The 21,139-nt window shown below is 40.4% G+C and overlaps 2 protein-coding genes and 1 pseudogene across 4 annotated transcripts in view; all 3 read right to left on the bottom strand.

Annotated features, from left to right (window-relative positions):
• NEK9 (NIMA related kinase 9) overlaps positions 1-1,211 on the bottom strand; it is a 40,000-nt gene extending 38,789 nt beyond the window's left edge. Inside the window, exon 1 of one of the 2 annotated variants that reach the window (XM_079769445.1) lies at positions 850-1,211. In XM_079769445.1, coding sequence (XP_079625571.1) covers positions 850-1,065 — 216 coding nt within the window. In that variant the 5' untranslated portion in view covers positions 1,066-1,211. The remainder of the gene's footprint in view (positions 1-849) is intronic. The other variant, XM_079769444.1, reaches the window with a different exon arrangement.
• A 5,767-nt stretch (positions 1,212-6,978) lies between these two features.
• TMED10 (transmembrane p24 trafficking protein 10) overlaps positions 6,979-21,139 on the bottom strand; it is a 36,275-nt gene continuing 22,114 nt past the window's right edge. Inside the window, exons 4-5 of the mRNA XM_079768929.1 lie at positions 11,051-11,177; positions 6,979-10,365 (exon numbers count right to left, since the gene is read on the bottom strand). Of these exons, the coding sequence (XP_079625055.1) occupies positions 10,244-10,365; positions 11,051-11,177 (249 nt within the window). The 3' untranslated portion in view covers positions 6,979-10,243. The remainder of the gene's footprint in view (positions 10,366-11,050; positions 11,178-21,139) is intronic.
• Positions 15,924-21,133, bottom strand: LOC307098234 (eukaryotic translation initiation factor 1-like; annotated as a pseudogene). Its single transcript has one exon. The product of its transcript is annotated as a eukaryotic translation initiation factor 1-like (transcript).

The raw sequence follows: 21,139 nt of genomic DNA on the forward strand, positions 1-21,139 counted from the left end.
CTGATGCATGAATCAGCTCCAGCAACCAGCAAGTTCTCATTAAATGCTTCCCTATTCTAAAGCTTAAGTTTTGAGGCTTTATTGATCAAAATCAGTTTATGGTTAGTTTTTGTAAGTGGAGTCACCACTTCGGGGTTTTAGTTAGTACACATTGTGAATTTAAGGGTCAGTGACCCACGGATCTCTTCCAAGAATAGGTAGGGGTGCAAATGTGGATGGGGGCGAGTATGTTCACATTAGATTCTCAAAGGAGTCCTGGTGCCTCCCCCCCCCCCCCCCAAAGTTAAGACTTACTGGCTTAGAATATAACAAAAAAAAAAGTATTATCCAGGCATAAAGCTGCTGGATAAACACTGATGAAGAAACTAACACACCGCGACCTCCCGACGGATCTTCAAGAAAAATCTCCAACTGAGTGTTCACCTCGGAACTTACAGATAAAGGCAAAGATATCGGAGCCGCCTTGGCCATGGGAATTTTGAAGCCATGCCCATCCTCCCCACCCTGACCTTGGAGAGCTATACAGCATGGGAGGAAGTGAAGTTTTGACAACACCTCACATTCACGTGTCACTTTAATTTCACACTTTGTAAAGCATCGTCGCTTAACCCTCAAAAGAACCTTTAAAGTTTATTCTAAAGGTAGGCATGACTAACCCCATTTTATAGATGGGGAAACTAAGGCTACCAGAAGGTTCAATGACTCGCCCCGTTCCCCGGGATAAACGGAAACGACCAGTCAGGAGAGTGCGGTGACCGGCCGCGGGGGGAGGACCCCCGAGACAGAACCCAGCGGGCGCCCCGCGCCAAGCGAGGACCCGGCGCCGGGCGCGGGGAGCCGGGCCGCTACCTCGGTGCGGCGGTACAGCGTGGCCTCCCCGAAGGCGCCGCGGCCCAGGACGCGGATGGGGATGTAGTGCAGCTCCTCCTGCTCCGCCGCGCCGCCCGCTCGCGGCCCCGGACCGGCGCTGGGCCCCGGGCCCGAGTCCCCGCCACCCCCGGACTCGCTCCCAAAGTCCGAGTTGATGGAGTCGCAGTGTCGCTCGTACTCGCCCAGCACCGACATGGCGGCGGCCGCGGGACCGGCCTGCGTGTCACCAGGGGCGCTGGCCGCGCGGCGCTTCGGTCGCTTCAAAAGGCAGCCCGCGGCTCGGTCAGCCCCGCCACCCCGCGAGGTTCCATGGTGGCCCCAGCCTCCTGACCCGGAAGCAGTTGTGGGTGCTTCCGGCCCGGCGGGGTTTCCTCCGCCCTCGCTGGCCCACTGCTGAAGTCCGGGGCCAGGGCTTCCCTTCCTCCCGGCTGGCGGGGCAAGGCAGGCCTTGGGCCGGGGTGGGCCGGCGCGTGGTAGCGACCGCGTGGAACCGTCGGGCTCCGGCAGGAGCGAGGGGATCACCGACGGGTCTGTAGGCTACTTCCCCGACCCCTGGCCAGGTCCCGAGACAGCTTGGGAGTCCGGAGTTCGTCCAGGCTCATCTCGGCGCCTGGCCTCTCTCTGGGCAGTGATGGGGGAAGCAGTCCCTTCCACAGAGAGAGACTGTAGTAAGCGGACATATTTGTCTCCTGTCATCTTAAGAGTCAGTGGGTCCACCTTTCTCCCGGGACCACCCCAGGTTCCTCCCTCGTACACAACTCCAGAAACTTGTTAAGCCAATTCTCCTGACATGCTTATCTTTTTTTTTTTTTTTTCATATTTAGCATTCTTTTGTCTTTGACCATCTGAACTCATGCAACATTCTTTGAGAAGTAGGTGTCACTGTGTTTGGGGGTGGGGGATCTCCCTGGCCTCGGGCTACTAAGAGAATCGCAATACCGTGGGTAAACGTGTTCCATCAGTTATGTGACCTTGGCAGCTTCACACCTCCAAGCTTATTTTTTGATCTGTACAGTTGGTAATATGATCTGCATCAGAGAGATAACAGCTAACGTTTATAGAGTGTTGTGTTCCTAGCACCATTCTTCAGTTTCGTTTTTTTTCATGTGTCATCCCCCTTAACCCTATTATTCCCATTCTACAGAAGGAACTGAGACACAGAGAGGTTAAGTAACCTGCTCAGTGTTACAGTAAGGGGAGCTGGGAGTCAAACCCCGCAATCTGGCTCCAGATCTCTTCACAGAGCAGGATGTGTTGGGGCTAAGAGGAAGGTTACCGGGCTGGAGGACAGGGTGCATGTGGGGTAGAAGAAAGAGACAGGGCCTCAGATAGAGTTTTATAGTTTGGCTTTTCCTGTGGGCAATGGAAAATTATTGGAGATTTTAAAGGAAGTATATGATTAGTATGACTATATGTCCCTAGTTGCTGGGAAAGTCCCAATTTATACCTTTCCCCTTGCCCCAGCATAACAGAGCCTTCTGCTCAAGTGCCCAGCCCAGACAATAAACAGTACGGTCACCTTACATAAGATCCAAGTTATATTTTACAAAGAACTCTGATGACAATGTGGAAGACAAAGACTGGAGGCAGGAAGACCAGTTAAGAGGCAATTTATATTCTAAGAAAAGAAGAGGCACTAAGGTGCTATCAGTGTGGAGTGGAGGTGAAGAGGTCCAGGTTGAAGAAATCCATCCAAGGAACATTTAAACTTTGTGATCAGTCAGGAGGGATATGGTTGTAGAGGTAAATGTGAGAGTCCAGGAAACACTTCCAGGTTTATTTATTTATTTATTTTTTACAGAGAGGAAGGGAGAGGGATAGAGAGTTAGAAATATCGATGAGACAGAAACATCGATCAGCTGACTCCTGCACACCCCCTATTGGGGATGTGCACGCAGCCCTTGACCGGAATCGAACCTGGGACCCTTCAGTCCACAGGCCAATGCTCTATCCACTGAGCCAAACCGGTTAGGGCTACACTTCCAGATTTTTAAGTAGGTGATAGTGACAGCAAATTAGAAGAAGAAAATTGGTATAATGGGGTGAGGGCTAACTAATCCTTTCACATTCCTCTGACCTCTTTACAGTTCATCAGCATTCCTTTTAAAGTACCCTACACTCCGCATAACATTGGGTCTGAATAGGAGAGTAAAGGGTCTTCTGTCTCCTTTGATCCAATGTTTCTGTTCTATTAGTGTACCAGCCTTTATAATGATGGTCTGCTTACACTGTGCTTGCACTTAATTAAACCTTTTTCACATCCAGTCAATCTAAAATAATACAGCTCCATGGTTAGACCGTTGGCCCGTGGACTGAAGGGTCTCGGGTTTGATTCTAGTCAAGGGCATGTCCCTCAGTTGCAGGCTCAATCCCTGGCCAGGGTTGGGATGCCTGCCTGGAGGCAACCAATTGGTGTGTCTCTCACATCGATGTTTCTCTCTGTCTCTTTCCCTCCCTTCCACTCTCTAAAAATCAAGGGAGAAAAAAATATCCTCAGGCGAGGGTTAACAAAAAAAAAAATACATAAAGTACCACAGCCCTCCCACCAGATCACATCATTCCTTATTTTCTTCACAATGCTTATCTATAAAATACTGATGTCTTGTTTATGTTTACTTTATTGGCTATCTTCATTCATTAGAATATAAGCTCCATGAGAGGATTATGTGCTCTTGTCCACAGCTATATACCATCAGGGCCTCGAAAAGTGCTGTTTAATATAGGCTTAAAAATTATTTGTTGAAAGGGGAAGGTTAGGAAGAGGTGGGGGAGATAAGAGATCAATCAAAGGACTTGTATGCATGCATATAAGCATAACCAATGGATGCAAAACTCTGGGGGGTGGGGGCATATATGGGAGTGGGGTGTGGGGAGGGCAATGGTAAGATATGTACACATATAATACCTTAATAAAAAAATTGGAAAAAAAAATTATTTGTTGAGTATCATGTTGCTATTATCTTGTATGCATATAACATTTTTTAACCTAAATGCAAGACTGACTGATAACCCATTACATTTTATTTTGTAGGTTCCATTCCAGAGATCTATATTGTACAGGTATTTTTGAATTTTCAATTTATTCATTCAACAAACACTGAGTACCAACTTTGTGCCAGATGGTGGGTTACAAGAGAGGACAAAATAAACATGGTCCTACTCTCATGGAGCTCACAGTCCATATAACAGACAGATAATGAAGTAATTGTAAGGATAATTGTATATAAGTTATAGTGTTATAAGATTTCTAGAAAGGCATTTAGGAGGGGCATTTTTCCAAGACAAACTTAATGGGTTAGTGAAGGCTTCCTGGAGGGCTGTTCAAAATGTAAAGTCAGTAATGGCTAAACAAAGTAGGAAAATAATTCTGGATAGAGATCATTCCATTTACCTCCTCCTATTAATTAGAAGGCACTTTGAGGATGGGTATTGCTTATTTACTGGGTCTACTCCAGAGTTTAGTTCAACACACTAAAAAGGATATCCAATAAATGTCTTCTTGAGTAAAAAGAATGGAAAAAACAATCACTTAAAACCAGAAGTGTTGACTTTCACTTTAGAGAAACTGAATAGGGTTCAGCCAAAGCTTAAAGCTTCATTTTTCTGGCATCTCTGCAATGATAATTTCTATAATTTGGTTAGCCTGATATTGTGCATTGTTCTACTTACAATGCATTGATATAAGCTTAACAGACAAATGTCCCATTCTGTCTTAAGAGGATACAGAACAGAAACACTCATGTTCATTTCTTCTTCAAAATGGGTATAAATAAAACTAAATGATCTGACCTTTGAATATTCCTAAATCCAGAAAAACTCAACATTCTAAAGACATAACTGATTTTAAAGCGCCTTTGGTCAAAAACAGATATTTCCATGTTATATTTTAACAAGTGAACAGTTAAGATGCTATATAGCAAAAGTTCTCACTTATGAATGCAGATCCCCAGGGGCCACAGAGTTACTGTAAAGATTAAAGAAAAAAAAAAAGATTGAAGAATCTACCAAAGTACCAAGCAAAATCTATACCTCCATGGTCTGATATGACAGCCACTAGCTACATGCAGCTATTGAACACATGAATTAGGGCTAGTCTGAATGGAGAAGTGCTGTAGCTATCAAATGCATACTGGATTTCAAAGATTTTATATGAAAAAATAATATATCTCATTTATCATTTTAATATTGACTACACATTAAAATGCTGTTTTGAATATATTAAACTAAATACATTATTAATTTTATGTTTTTAATGGTAAAAAGTACTACCATTTAACAAGTATATACTGTTGAAATTATTAAATTTAAATTCGTTGATAAGTTTTGCTGTATTATGTTCTCTGAAAGTAAAACTTCAATGAGAAATAAGACATTTCTGATGTTAAAATTATTTATACTCAGATATTGGGAACCATTACTTTTGTATAAATTCACTGGCAAATTACCCATTTTTCTGGGTACTGGAAGTGGAGGGTCAGCCAGTGAGCGTGCAAAGCACTTCAGGTTGCTCTTGGAAAGAAGCTTTATGAAAAACTAGAGGCCCAATGCACGAAATTCTTGCAAGGGGCTCGGCCCTTGCAGCCCTGGCTTTATCTGGAAGGTCATCCGGACGGTTGTTCTGCTGTTCGGCCATCTGGTCTAATTAGCATATTATACTTTTATTATTATAGACTAGTGGCCCTGTGCACGGTTAAAAGGGAATTAGAGGAAATATTTTAATATTGCTATTTGCCTTTTCTCTATAATAGAAGTGTCAGAGATGAAAGAAAATTAGTAAAATGTATATGAAAATCTCCCTCCTATCAGAGTCTGGGGCACACCGCAGGACCCAGAGTCAAGTCCCTGCCCAGCAGTGCACGCCTCGAAATCACTCGAGACCCAGACCCGGCTGGCCCCAACCCTGTCAAGACCTGTAGGGCGGGGGGGGGGGCGCAGCCTCAGATCACCCGGCCCAGTGCCAGGCGGGGGGTGCAGCCTCAGGTCCCCCGTTAAACCCCACCTGTCAGGGGGTGCAGCATCAGGTCCCCTTTCAAGCCCTGCCTGGCGGGGGTGGGGGTGGGGCATGGCCTCAGGTCTCCTGTCGAGCCCCACAAGGCGGGGCGGGGCGGGGGGGGGGGGGGAACACATACAACCTCAGGTTCTCTGGCCCAGGGCAGAGGTGGGGGGGTGGGGCGCAGCCTCAGGTCCCCCGGCCCCGGGGCAGGAGGGTGTGACGACTATTTGCATAATAACTCTATTATATAGGATGTTCAACTGCAAGTAAAAGGAGAAAATGGCCTTTACTTGCTGGAGTGAGGTTTTGCATAGATGTGATGAGCCAAAAAAAGCAAGTTCTGAGGGGTTCTAAATTGGGAGAGGTATTTTAAGAAAGGAGGGCAAGGACGAAGGTTCTCTATAGCAGGGATGGGAACATCTGGCCCATGGGCCATATAAGGCCTGTGAAATCATTTGTTTTGGTCCTCCCAAGGCATTAGGGGTGAGTTAATTAAATATTTGATCAAATATAGCAGCTAGTTTTTACACTGATAATTTCGTATGGCCCTCGAATGATGTTATATCCAAATGGGCCCAGCCGGTGTAGCTCAGTGGTTATGTGTCAACCTATGAACCAGGAGGTCACAGTTTGATTTCTGGTCAGGGCACATGCCTGGTTTGCAGGAGGCAGCTGATCAATGATTCTCTCTCATCATTGATGTTTCTCTTTCTCCCTCTTCCTTCCTCTCTAAAATCAAGAAAAATATATTTTAAAAAATCCAAATGGCCCTTGGCAGAATAAAGGTTCTCCACTCCTGCTCTAAAGGAATAATTCCAGTAGCAGTTTCTAAAAGAGGGAAACTACAGAAGACTGCCTGGCTTTCAGACCCTATTTGGTCTTTCTCAAGGTGTATAATTATTTTTATATACATTTATAATTTATATATAAAATATAATAAACTTTTGCTAGCTCATATAAACTTTATCTATCTGGAGTAAATTATGGATAATTATATTTTTTCTTTACTTTATCACATATAATTTGCCATATGTTAAAACTAAGGAATGTGGAGGAATTACTGCCAATCCAAACAAAGAGGTACTCAAGAGTAACAACAGAAAAATACACCTACAATGGTTTCTGCTAGCCTTTATTTGAGAAAATTTACACAAAAATCCCCATCCAACACAAGTGAATCTGTATAAATCCCACATGCTTCTTTCCATTAAACAAACAGAAAAATGGTTTATGACAATGGTATAACAAAGCTGACTTAAACCGCATCACTCTCATCTATATTTTATACACCCTGTTGAAAAATAGGCTCAAGAACAGAGGGAACTAGATAACATCCTCATTTTAAAATCTAATTTGCTCTTGCACTAGCCTTTTATCAAAGGCAAATAAATTTACTTTTTTGATAACATCAAGGTATAATACCAATGAACCAAATAATAACAATACCAAAACCACAAATGTTCTCATTGATAGTTTTGGCATGAATAAAAGGAAAGGACATGAAAGAATTTTTAGTTTCATAAATCACATTTGGGAACAAAAACATCAGCAAAATAAAATATTTGCCTATTCTATTTTCTTCTTTGACATTTTGTGAGAGCAGAGTACTATCACCAACTAAGTAGCTTTCATTGCTTGTAAAAAGAGGAAAGGCACCCGTCAGAAATATGAAAGCGTATCTTATTAGACCAATGGTACAAAACTTCACCGTTAAACGTCTAAGGAAATTTTAACCCACAAATTTGGTCATTCTCTTCACTTGGATGTATCTTCTGTCGTTTAGTAATGTAATATCACAGATAGATTTCCTCTACATCTGCTGCCTTTATGACAAGGATTTTGCTGCGAGGTCCTCAAAGGTAGTTCTTATCAATTCTTAACAGCAGATGGCGATGTTGCACAAATTAATGAACCACTTTTATGCCACACCAGAGAAATGCATACATGGAGTCAAAAGAAGGGGGGGAAAGGCTTTTGGGTTCACAATAGCTGGAACATTAACAGAACTGCCTGAGATTTTAACAACATAACACTCCCTCTTCCACCTTTGGACTTTATCCAGGTCATCACAGCAGTGTTCTGTTAACTCCAACATGCTGCTGCTTAACTGCAAGCTGCACGGCCCTAAGTCCTATAGTTCTTGCCATTGTGATTAGACAAGCCCTAACAACAGTTGGCAGGGTTTTAAAAAGAGAGTGCAGAAAGTATGAACTCCTAGCTCCTTTCCTGGGAGAAGTGGGGAAAATTTAAAGTGATAGTATTTTTCATAACTGTTTACAAACATGGTCATTTGTATCCACATTATTTTTATCAGTATTGGCCTTTAGGTACCTCATACTCATAGTGATTCTTGGCTTTGCTTTCACAACATGTATTCTCAAGTATTTACTGTATTCATGATGATCCTTCCAGTGTTGTTTTTTTAAATACATCATATGTCTCGGGGACATATAAGGGTCAGGAATTAACTCAGTGGCTGGCCATATAAGATTTGGTAAATTTTCTAATTTTTTCCCTTGGTACCTGTTATGTTAAAAATTCAAGCAACCACATATCTGACAAAGGAGCCGTATGTAGGATATATAAAGAATGTTCAAAATTCATTAGTATAAAGAATAATCTAATTAGAAAATGGGCAAATAACATGAACAGATATTTCACTGAAGAAGCTATATATGGCAAATAAGCTCATGAAAAGATGTTCAACATCATTAGCCATTAGAAAAATGCAAGTAAAAATCATAATGAGGTCTCATTACATACATTTATCAGAATGACTAAAATAAAAATAACAGCAAATACCGGTGAGGATGTGAAGAAACCTGATTGGTCATACATTGCTGGTGGGAACATAAATAAAATGGCACTCACTCTAGAAAAAAAGTAGGGCGGTTTCTTAAAAAAATTAAACATGCTTACCATACAACCAGCAATTGCCCTCTTGAGAGCATTTATCCCAGAGAAATGAAAATTTATGTTCACATAAAAACCTGTACACGAACGTTCACAGAAGATTAGTAATGGCCCAAAACTGAAAATGACCCCAATGTCCTTCAATGGGTAAATGGATAGACAAACTGTGGTACATCAATACCATGAAATACTACTAAGCAATAAAAAGGAACCAACTATTGACTTCAAGGGCATTATGCTGAGTGAGAAAATTTAATCTTGCCCTGGCCGGTATTGCTCAATGTTTAGAATGTCAGCTCTTGCACCGAAGGGTCAAGGGTTTGATTCTTGGTCAAGGGCACGAACTGGGTCGCAGGTTTGATCACTGGCCCCAGTTGGGGCACATGTGGGAGGCAACCAATAGATGTGTCTCTCTCACATTGATGTTTCTCTCTCTCCCCTTCCCTCCATCCCTTCCATGCTCTCTAATAATCAATGGAAAAAATATCCTCAGGTGAGGATAAAAAAAAAAAAAGTTAATCTCGAAAGGTTACATACTATATAATTCCATTTATATCAACGGTTGCCAACCGGTGGTCCAAAAGGTTGGCGACTGCTGATTTATCTAACATTCTTGAAATGACAAAATTAGAGAGATGGAGAACAGATTAGTGGTTGCCAGAGGTTGGGGCTTGGGAGTAAGGAAGGGAGGTGGCTGTAGCTATAAAAGAGTAGCAAGGGATCCCTGTGATGGAACTGTTTTCCATTTTGTGGTGGTGGTCACATGAATTTACATATGTAATAAAAACTGCATAGAACTAAATACACATAAATACACAAAAAGAAAATTCAAGCAGTTGAGCACAAATGTTTTAATTCTCTAAAATGAAAAAGTTTTTAAAGAGTTATCTATAGTTCAAAGCTCATTTCTATGAGGTGTCACATCCATCACCCTTTTATGAGACATAAAATTAAGAAAGGACACCTCCAGAAGCTACCTAAACATTTCAGCTAACGGTTAAGATAAAGTTAAGGGTGTTTTCACATGGAAATCCAAAGAGGACAATGAGAATGAAACAAGTTCCACATGGTCATTCAAATCTTGGTAAAGGAACTAGGGTGGAAGCCCAAGCTGGTGAGCAAGTGGGAGAAGGAAAGAAAACATGGTTCAAACAGATCACATGAGGAAACCCAGTACAAATGCTGGCTTTGGCATTATCTAGGTAACCCCTATTTTTTTGTCACAGGTGACTCTATTAAGTCCTATTGTTGCAAAACCAGTCCAAATCCTAACAAGTTAAAAAGAAGTCCCTCAATGACTTGTTGGGTGTAGGTGGTAACCCATGTCCTCCCACACCAAGAGACATCAGTTCTGGCAAGTAAGTTCCAACGTGCCTTTATGGTGCTGTTGATAGGATGCCTTAGGCCAGGCACGTCCCAGTGATGTTCTGCTGGCTGAGATACAAGGTGGGAGGAGAGTAGGCCTTATTACTCAATCAACTTCTTGGCCTTGAAGAAGCGGCGAAGGTAGAAGACCTGCCAAGTGGCTAGTCCAATGAGACAGAACATTGAAAAGATGCTGAAGTATAGGACCCGAGTGTTTGTTGATTCTAAAAAGATCAAAACAAAAACATTGTAAATGTAATGAAATAAAGCTCAGCAGGCTAAACGATGGCCAGGGAGGAAAGGCAATTAATTAACTTCACTCTGTCCCTAGGCCTAAGAGTAGGATTTCAGTTAGCTTTTTCTTAAATTTTCATTATTCTATATATAAATGTTAAAAATTGCAAAGATTAGCCCTAACCGGTTTGGCTCAGTGGCTAGAGCGTCGGCCTGCGGACTCAAGGGTCCCAGGGTCGATTCCAGTCAAGGGCATGTACCTTGGTTGCAGGCACATCCCCAGTAGGGAGTGTGCAGGAGGCAGCTGATTGATGATGTTTCTCTCTCATCGATGTTTCTAACTCTCTATCCCTCTCCCTTCCTCTCTGTAAAAAATCAATAAAATATATTTAAGAAAAAAAAATTTGCAAAGATTAGTCCTATCAATTTGATACACGGTAAGCTAACTGAGAATATGGTCAACTGCATATCATGGAAGCAATTTCTATTTCCTTGAAAATCGAACAAGGCTCATTTACCTGTAGCAGCAACACTGAAGTTAACAATTATCTTTCCACGCACCACCCCTCCCCCACCCTTGGCAAAACTGAGAAAAGGGTACACAGAATTTAAAGTCTGGTGATCTGATTCCTTTATGGTTCTCTTGTTGAGAAACAAGAGCTGCCGTCCCCTCACCATTGGTATCGCGCATCTCCTCCTCTCGTTTCTTCATGTAGGCAAAATCATTAACGATAGATTCTGACAGGTCTTCTAGGCGTCGTAGCTCTACCTCTAAGGGTTTGAGCTTCTCAACTTTTGCAATCTGGAAAAGAAAGGAATCATGAACCCACTCCCTGAAAAACATGGCTCTGGTCAAGAACATAAGACAACAAGTCTTTTAAAATATTTTACCAAACTTAAAAACTCTTCGGTCATTCTAAAGTTAGCACCTCTTCCCTTCCCTACAAATGTTTATGTTTCCATCTCAGACTTTCTTATACTTTAATTTTGACTAAAACCTCGGAAGTACTGTAATGTGGTAGGCTATAAAGTAAGATATACTATTTTCACACGATTTCTGACTTTAATAAAGTACTTTACCTTTCCAATCATGTCTAAGAAATAAACAATATTATTAGCATAATAAGTGTGAGTCAAAATATTAGCCAAATGTGTTTTTAGAAGAAAAACCACCAAATTCCCAATAGGGAATGCACAGGAATGAGAGAGAAGGCATAACTATAGCATTAAGATAATTAACCCAGACTACAAAATTAGAGAATTCTGGTTTGCTCATTTAAATGCCACAACTTTAGATTTAGTGATCCAGAGCCCAGATGAATCTTAAGTCTGCTTAAAAAAAAAAATTGCACTGCATTTTGTTTTTATTTATTTTTATTTTTTAATTGATTTCCGAGAGGAAGAGAGAGGGAGAGAGAAACATCAATGATGAGAGAGAAACATTGATCGGCTGCCTCCTGCATGCCCCTCACTGGGGATCGAGCCTGGCAATCCAGCATGTACCCTAGGCCAGAATCGAACTAGGGATCCTTCAGTCCGAGGGGCCGATGCTCTATCTACTGAGCCAAACCAGCTAGGGCTGCATTTGTTTTTAGAATGGCACTGCTCATTATAAAAAAAAAAATCTTCAGGGACTTCCTGGTATGCTAAAGAATGAGGAATGTGAGAAAAGAAATGAACTATCTTCCCTTCTCAACCTAGACATCTGAAATCCCCAAGATTTGACAAAAGCAAGGGTTTTGTTATTCTAATTGTTTTTCTTATCAATTTTTAAATTATCATTTGCTTTAAAATGGGGATACTCTGATCTTAAAACTCAATACCAGCTGCTCTTAAATTCTTCTATATAAAGAATTCTTCAAAAAATTCTTTTTCTACATCTGCTGCTTTTTCTACACCTGCTCCTATTCAATATACATTAATCTAGAACTCCTTACTTTTTCTTCTCTCTTGTCCAATTCGCCTTCCTTGTTCTTTTTCTCTGTTAAATGTTAATAGCTGTTAATATGGAATGAATGGGAAGAGTTTAAGAGTGCTCTAACGTTCCCTTTGCATATCTGTAATCTTCACTTAACTAGAAAACAGCTGTTAGGATAAGGATATAAAAATTGAGTTGATATTTAAGGTACTTAAAATATAGTGATAGATTTGCAATGACCCACCTAAGTTGTCTTTTACTGGATGTACATTGTTTTTTACATTTGTAAAATGTTTGCTCGAGTTAATGGTGGGACTGACAGCTGCAGAACAGAACTAGGCTAACTGGGTATAAGATCTAACTCTCCTAGCTGGAACCCCAAATGCCAGGTTTTGTCATTAACATAGAATATGTCTGCTGATTGATTTCATCCAGAGCCACAGAACAAGGAAAATTCCCCAGGAAAAAAGATACCAATATAAGAGACATATAATAAGCTGAACCTTAATCTGTTTACCATTTTGTTTTCCCTCCTGGTCTAAAGTTCCCTCTCCAAAGCTTCCTATGAGATAGTATAAAAGCAATGGCATGATACTTCTTTAGAGATAAATGATTAAAGTTCCCTAAATAGTAACTTGCAAAAAGAACTGGAAGTGAAACTATGGCTGTGCCTCTGCCAGCTGAAAACAATACCTGTAAAAATTACTCTGAAGACTACTTCTAAGCTCCTCCCCGTGTGTGTGTGTGTGTGTGTGTGTGTGTGTGTGTGTGTGTGTGTGTGTGTGTGTTTCAAATGGCAATAGCCCAAAGGTCTAAAACCTGAAATGGATGATGGAATTAAAATTAATTTGGTATTGAGGTTGCCTTTGTAGTTTAGAGCCCCAAAAAACGTGTCCCCAAAGCTGTTCCTTTCTGGTGTTTCATTTATTTTTTTAGTTGTACAAGCAACACATAAATATGTTCTCCTGCTAAAGAATTTAAAATATTCAGAAGCACAGGAAACAAAAACAGCAAGTCCACTTTCATAGATCCTCAATTCTCACATCCACATATTCCCTCTCAGTGGTAACCATGATTATGAACTTGGTGTATATCTTTCCAGACCTTGTCAGAAGATACACACTATTTATGCTTTTGTATGAACATAAATGTACACAGAAAATTTAATTTGAAACTATTTATAAATAGGATCATAACGTATGTATACATTGTTGTACTTGCTTTTCTTTTCCCAACTTAAGGTCTTTCCAAAAACTCCAGCGCCTGCAGATTCACCTCCCTCTTAATTGCTGCACAGTATTCCATACTGCATCCAGGCCATTTTCTATTTAACCAATTTCCCAACCCCTTTTCTAGTATAGGTCCTACTGAAGACTCTATTCATAACCAAACAGCCCAGTTCCTATCATCCAAGTCAATTTTATTATCTCAATGAAATCCCTACTCAATCCTGTCCTTAATCCAGTAAATTATTTTCAGACTTCTATAGGTGGGATAAAGGTCTCTTTTCCAAAAAAACAACAACAACAAAAAAACCTCTCTGCCTAATAACTACCTTTATTCTTATATTAATTTAAGATCTGGGAAGCTTAAAGAATCTAAATATTGAAAACCAACCTGCTATTTCAATCATCTAACATATGAACACTCAAAAGGAAAATCCAACAATAATGAATATATTTGTATGCTTAATCTAAATCTAGAAATCAAAACAAATGTAAAGAGGGGTTTTTGTTTTTTAACATTTAAGACCCTAACAAAAATGCTTTTTTTAGTGCTTACTGTGTGCAAGGCACCAAATTAAATTATGACCTCTTCTCCTCAGAAGCCCACAGTTTGGTGGAGAAGCTCACATAAAAAGCTGTAACCATAATATAGGGCATTATATATTAACGTCTACAACAAAGGCACACATTAAAAGTGGAACAGGAATAAAGTAGCATGAGATTATATAGCTGAAAGAATAAAGGAAAACTTAATAGAAGTGGGGAGTTGGGTCTTACAAGTTGCGTAGAATTTTGAAAAAAGATGAGAAGGAAAGACATTCAAGGCTGAGGGGAACCTGCAAATCAAAACACAAAGGGAGAGAAGTGCAGGCCATGCTTAAAAGACCATGAGTAGTCTAATTATGAGTAGTCTGATGTGCATGGATATGTATGTTTATGCATGCACTCATGTCAATACACACATGTGCTAAGAAGATGGTGGTGGGTAATAGCAAATATAAGTCTCAAAAGTTAGGTTGGAGCTAAGATGATGAAGAAGGTAGTATAATGAATTAGACCTATTAGTATATACCCAGGATGTGATACGATATGTATTTTAGAGCGTGTAACTTCACTTAATCCTCATAACCCTATACAAGATGAATATTATCACCCTTAAAATTTTCAGATCAAGAAATTAAGGCTCAGAGTATTAAATAACTTTCCCAAGGTCTCAGAACCTCGTGGAGCTGAAACTGGAATCCATGTCTGACTTTACATTGTATTCGGTAGGCACTGAAATTTGATGATGAAAACCTGATGACCACACCAAGTGTGTTCTGGATCAAAGGCGAAGTGAATGAGCTATATTAGGTCACAAGGATCTGGGTAGTTGTCCAGTTTATTAGTTAAATTTCCTAGGTTTCATGCTGTTACTCTAATTTTTACAGACTAAGAGAATAAAATTTTAAAACAAATTATCACAAGTATTCTCAGAAAAACCCTCTTTGCTTGCCCAGGACTAAGCATTCAATGAATATCATCAATACTTAATATCATAGTCAGTATAAGCTAACAAAAAAACTTCTATCAAAATCCCCACTGACTGCTGTGTCCTTCTAAACATCTGTTTAATGTTCAAAATACCTGTAAGAATGTTAAATTATACATGTTTCATGAAGGCAGATCATTTTTCTAGTCTATCTTCTCTCTTCCACAGCTGGAAGGATGGTATGTATTTTGCCAACAGCTTGCTAAGAGCAAGGCTTATTTTATTTGACAGAGTGGATCATAGGTTTTCCATTAGGGGGTAGCATTCCCTTTGCAGGCTGCATCTAGCTGTTAAGTAATCAAAAAGATATTAGTACAAGGGACTTCATTTTGCAAATGAGGAAACTGAAGATATTACAAAATTACTAAGTCCTTTGGGGAGAGGACTACGACTAGCAGATCCATGGTCTTTTGACTCCCTACCCATGGTTACCAAACCATTTATTCAGCATCAAAACTGCAAAGCTCTGCTGTAAAATGCAAGTAAAACTAAATCCCTGACCTGCAAAAATACACACACTTAGTATATTCAAATCCTACCTATCTTTCAAACCTTAATCATGAAGACTCCTTTAGCCACTCCTGTCCACACTGATTCCCTCTTCCCTAAAGCCCTACAGAACTTACACTAGCCACACAATTCAGATTCAATCATACATTGTCATATTTACATTGTTTTTATTTTTATCCTTTCCCCCTACACTAGTTTGGCCCTGAACTCAAGGACATTTTATTTATTTTTAAAAATATATATTTTATTGATTTTTTTTTACAGAGAGGAATAGAGAGTTAGAAACATAGATCAGCTGCCTGCAACCAAGATACATGCCCTTGACCGGAATCGAACCTGGGACCCTTCAGTCTGCAGGCCGATGCTCTATCCACTGAGCCAAACCGGTCAGAGCTCAAGGACATTTTAAAAATGTATACTTTGTATAGCCACACACCTGATACATGGCAAACACTTGTAAATTACCTGTTCTGACCATTCTATGAATTCTTCAAAGGAGCCAACTTTCTCATAGCAGATAAGTGCAGCTGGTCCCCTGAAGCAAGCGTTTCCTGAATGCTGAGCACTCTACATCTATTTTCAGGAGGCCCACTGTCTAGGAGAAAGTTCTCACTATCACACTCATTGGCAGTGTTTGGAAATGTTAAAAGTTATAAAGTCGCTCTAGCTGGTTTGGCTCAGTGGATAGTGTCGGCCTGCTGACTGAAGGGTCCCAGGTTCGATTCCAGTCAAGGGCATGTACCTTGGTTGCGGGCACATCCCCAGTAGGGGGTGTGCAGGAGGCAGCTGATCGATGTTTCTCTCTCATCGATGTTTCTAACTTTCTATCCCTCTCCCTTCCTGTCTGTAAAAATCAATAAAATATATTAAAAAAAAAGTTATAAAGTCTTTCCCTACATATCTACAACACTTCCAAAATAACTGTAAAATTACTCCTTAACCCATTCCAAATCTTGCACTCCTCAAATGATGATTTGAATCTGAAGAATACAGTTATATGTAATTGTACCAAAGAAAGGTGTTAACTCTAAAAAACTGCTTCATAAAAACACACGTGAAACCAGCCTCTAGAGCAGGGGTGGGGAGCCTTTTTCTGCCAAGGGCCACTTGGATATTTATAACATCATTCTGAGGACATACAAAATTATCAACTTAAAAATTAGCCTGCTCTATTTGGTCAAACATTTAATTAACTCACCCCTAATGCCTTGCAGGGCCAGACCAAATGATTTCGTGGGCCTTATATGGCCCGAGGGCTGGATGTTCCCCACCTTGGTCTAGAGCAGTGGTCAGCAAACCGCAGCTCGCGAGCCACATGCGGCTCTTTGGCCCCTTGAGTGTGGCTCTTCCACAAAATACCACGTGCAGGCGCGCACGTACAGTGCGATTGAAACTTCGTGGCCCATGCGCAGAAGTTGGTTTTCGGCCTGGGCGAGTCTATTTTGAAGAAGTGGCGTTAGAATACTCAAGGGGCCAAAGAGCCGCATGTGGCTCGAAAGCCGAGGTTTGCCGACCACTGGTCTAGAGAATCACTGGATTATTTTCCTTGGTAGAGCACCGAGACTCAAAAGAGAAGCTTCTTGTGGTAAGCCAAATTCAGTCAAATTACTTTGCTACCTCCACACCCTCTACCACAGCCCCTGAAAATTTGAGAAGCATGGCAATAAATTTGAAGATCATCCAGTTTAACACAATGAAGATAAAGAAGACAGAACCACATTCAAGGACAAGTTTACTTGCATGTGGGGTATGTGAATCACAGACCTCTTCACAGAAGCTGAAAAGGTCAATGTGCCAAAATAAGTCCAGATAATACTGCCAAACATAGGACTAAATGAAATTTATTAAGATCCTATTTACTCTCTCATAGCCATTTGGCAGTTTCCAGAAAGGGTAGGAGAAGGAAGCTTTTAAAATCTACTGAATTGACTAAATATGTGTCAGGTGCCTTACCCATGTTATTTCATTTAACTTATATCAACAAAGGGATTTTGGATCTAATACACAGAAACAGAGTTCCTTCTTCCTGAGGGCATTCAGAAAAATAGACATTTTGGAAAGTCTTCAGCTGTTGCTCCAATGAGGGAAACTTTTTTTTTGTGTGTGTGTATCTGTTGATAGCAAATGACTGACTAAAAGAACCCCCAGGCAAAACAGGATTTGTTTTGTAAATCATCACCCCAAAATATGTTTTTTTTAAAATTGGTTTTTAATAGATCAACCAAAGGACTTGTGTGCTTGCATATGAGCCTAACCAGTGATCACGGACAACAGGGGGAGGTGGGCATGCGTGTGTGGGGGGGTTTGAGAAGGGAACGGGGGGGGGGGGGGTTTGATGACAAATATGTGATACCTTAATCAATAAAGTAATTTAAAAAAAATAAAAATTGATTTTTAGAGAGAAAGGAAGGGAGGCCCAGCCGGTGTGGCTCAGTGGATTTAGCGTCATCTCATGCACCAAGAGGTCATTGGTTTGATTCCCAGTCAGGGTACATGACCAGGCTGCAGGCTCATTCCCAGGGAGGGATGTGCAGGAGGCAACTGATCAATGATTCTTTGTCATCACTGATGTTTCTATTTCTCTCTCCCCCTTTCCCTTCCTCTCTGAAATCAATAAAAACATATTAAAAAAATAAAGTAAATACTGATGCCAAAGGGCCCAAATCCACTGGAGACAAAGCCTCTCCATTATCTCAAGGGCCTAAAATTAAATGTCTCAAAAAACCTCTACATATGCTCAGTGCTCCCTGGTAATTAGCCAGGGAACAAGTGGTTCTATTGTCCATTTTCTTGTCCTAGTCATTAGCCCAGAGACAACTAACAGCTATATCTAAGCAAAGTTCAAGGGAGCGTAGCCATACAATGAGAAAAGGACTGGTCTTTGGCTTGTGTCATAACTACTTCTCCTCTTCCATCTTAATTTGATCTGCTTTTTTGGGGGGGAAGGGGGAACGAGACATTGCCAAAGAAAGTAGTGGGTGGAGTTTTTTTGGTTAAGAAACAGTATTTAGAGCTATGTTGTAACCATGTGCGTAAAGAAATGCTTAGGACGTGCCAGACTTCCACATCAGGAAACGGCGCAAAGGAAGAGCTGTGGTTTGCTTTCTGCTAGGGATTCCCCTCTTGGGTTAAGCAAAAGGTCAGCAAAGATAATGCCTCTTTCCCAGGGTCAACAAAGTCCAAGGATAATGGAAATTCCACATAGTAGGAATTCAATGAATGCTTGCTTACAGAATGGTCTTAAGTGGAGGATATAGCAACAGTACCCAAAACCTGAAAATCATTTTACCTATTCTTCCACCTCATAATAAATAACTAAACTTTTTATTAGTGTTTTATACCTTACAACAGCACTCTAATATATGTTATCTTATTTAAATATAATTAAGATTTTTCTAAATCATAAAAGTTTAAAAGGATTTTTCACTTTACTATTTTTTTTTTTTTTGGCATGGTTCTTTTCAGTTTATTGCATGAATGAGTTACATCAGTCCAAGTTAAAAGCAGACCCCAAATGGTTACATTATATAAGCTATGAGGTTTTTAACTTGTGACAAGGGAGAGAAGGGAAATTCTACTCATTGCAAGGAAATCCTCACTTTAGTTTCAGTGAGCCAAAAGCACTTAAAACCCATGAACCTTCAGCTGGTGGCCTTTAGCCAGACTGATCTCTACTGGAATTGATGTATGTTCTTGCGCTGGTCATCCTGTAGCTGAATTACTTCTCCATATTCTGGATGCTCAATTAAAGTACAATTGCAGACAAATTTCTTCTTAAACACCTTCCCTAGTTTCTTTTGATTGCAATCATCAGAGATCCCTTTGACAGTAGAAAGGGTCTTCTTGCTACTTCTCTGTTAAATTTTTATATGGATATAATCATCAGTGCCAGCAGAAAGCAGATCACCTATACTTGCATCAGCAAAGGAATTGAAAGAGTGTAGGTTCTGGTTATCGAACATTCGATAATACGATAGGATGATTCCTTTACCTCTGGCATATAGAAAGGTGGGTGGTGGAGGGATCAGGTGGGGCAGAGCTTCAGGAAGCGAGGTGAGGCTCAAAGGGAGTCCTTGCTGGCAGCGGCTCAGTGACTGGGGTCTCATTTTACTCAAAGTTCATCAAACAGAGTCTCTCTTGCTTTGTTTCTTTTAACTAAACTAGCTTGGAGACAGAAACAAGCAAATCAAAGTCTCTTCCATTCACTACTGCATACTTGCTCCTGTTTACTGCCTACAAATAACTCAATCTAGTTTTGTTCAGTTGAACACTTAAACTAGGAAAAAGAGCAAAGACCTGAAGACCTGCAACCGTTGTACTACTACTTCCTGTTGCAGAATCGGTCACTTCCAATCTTCTTCCATTTTAGGATATTCTGTTCCAAATCCTGACGAAAGCTAGAGCAATTTTCTGGTTCCGTCCCTCCTAGAAAATCCTCTTAAATCACTTAAAGCAACTTAGCCTGTTTATTTTAGTCTACATTCTCCAAAAGCTATTTACATTTCCTGTACCCCACCTCTGCTTCATGCCCACAGATACTGTTTGTAAAGACTCTGATCTGGGTAAAAATACTCTTATCTTACTGTAAAGATCAATCCTCTGGTCTTAAATAGTTCTTGTGGTTTTTCAAAGGTGCTCTTGATTTGAAGAACCATTTTGTGCTGCCCCCAAAGTCTCTCGTAATAGAGATGAAAAAGGCTCAGTCCCCCTTCCCCTTGTTTTATACACACCTCTACTTCCCTACTACCCAAATAAATGTCAGATTTTATTCTCTATAATACTTCCCGTCAGCAAAAATTTCTCATGATGACTATTCCTAGTCCCTTGCAGTTTTTTCTTCCATCTTTCTCTCTTCCTTAGTCTGAAATCATTTTACCTAAAAGCTACTTATGACTATTATTGTTTTTCAAATGTAGCACAGTTGCTCAAGTCTAAACAGTGCTGAATCCATGCCTTAGATATATATAAGGTGGGACAAAAGAAGGTTTACAGTAGTTTGTATGGAAAATACAGTAATCAATAAATAATGGGGGGAGGGCAGGGGCAGGGTGAAGGGGTCAGTGGGGGAAAAAGGAGACGTCTGTAATATTTTCAACAATAAAGATAAATTAAAAATAAATGATAATAAAGAAGAAACTGTTTCGTGTACTCAAAACTACTTTTGTCCCACCCTATATAGAGTTGTCAGTCTGGGAATAAAAGTCTCAGATTTTAAAAACAAATCACTTTTCTTAACCTTGGACATTAACATTTAAATGAATTCCAGCTTTTAAAAATTATAAATATATAGATCTATTTGCTGTCTCAAGAGTGCTAATGGCATATGCTTGAGTGTTCTATCACACCAACATTGCTATGGGACAGCTGGTTTAGTTAGTCATTTGGCTGACAACACAGCTAGAGTTATTGTTTAGGGCTGTTAATACAACTTTTTTTATCAGTAAAATCGTAGCTGGCTGTCACATGGCTGCTGAGAAAACCATAGCCTTCTGGTCAAAGCACAGCCTGTTGGCCTGAGTAGGTCACAGAAACCTCACGGCCCAGCACACGACTGCCTCCTCTGGCTGTTACAGTGAGAC

The sequence above is a fragment of the Cnephaeus nilssonii genome, assembly GCF_951640355.1.
Source record: "Cnephaeus nilssonii genome assembly, chromosome: 4".
NCBI classification, from domain to species: domain Eukaryota; kingdom Metazoa; phylum Chordata; class Mammalia; order Chiroptera; family Vespertilionidae; genus Cnephaeus; species Cnephaeus nilssonii.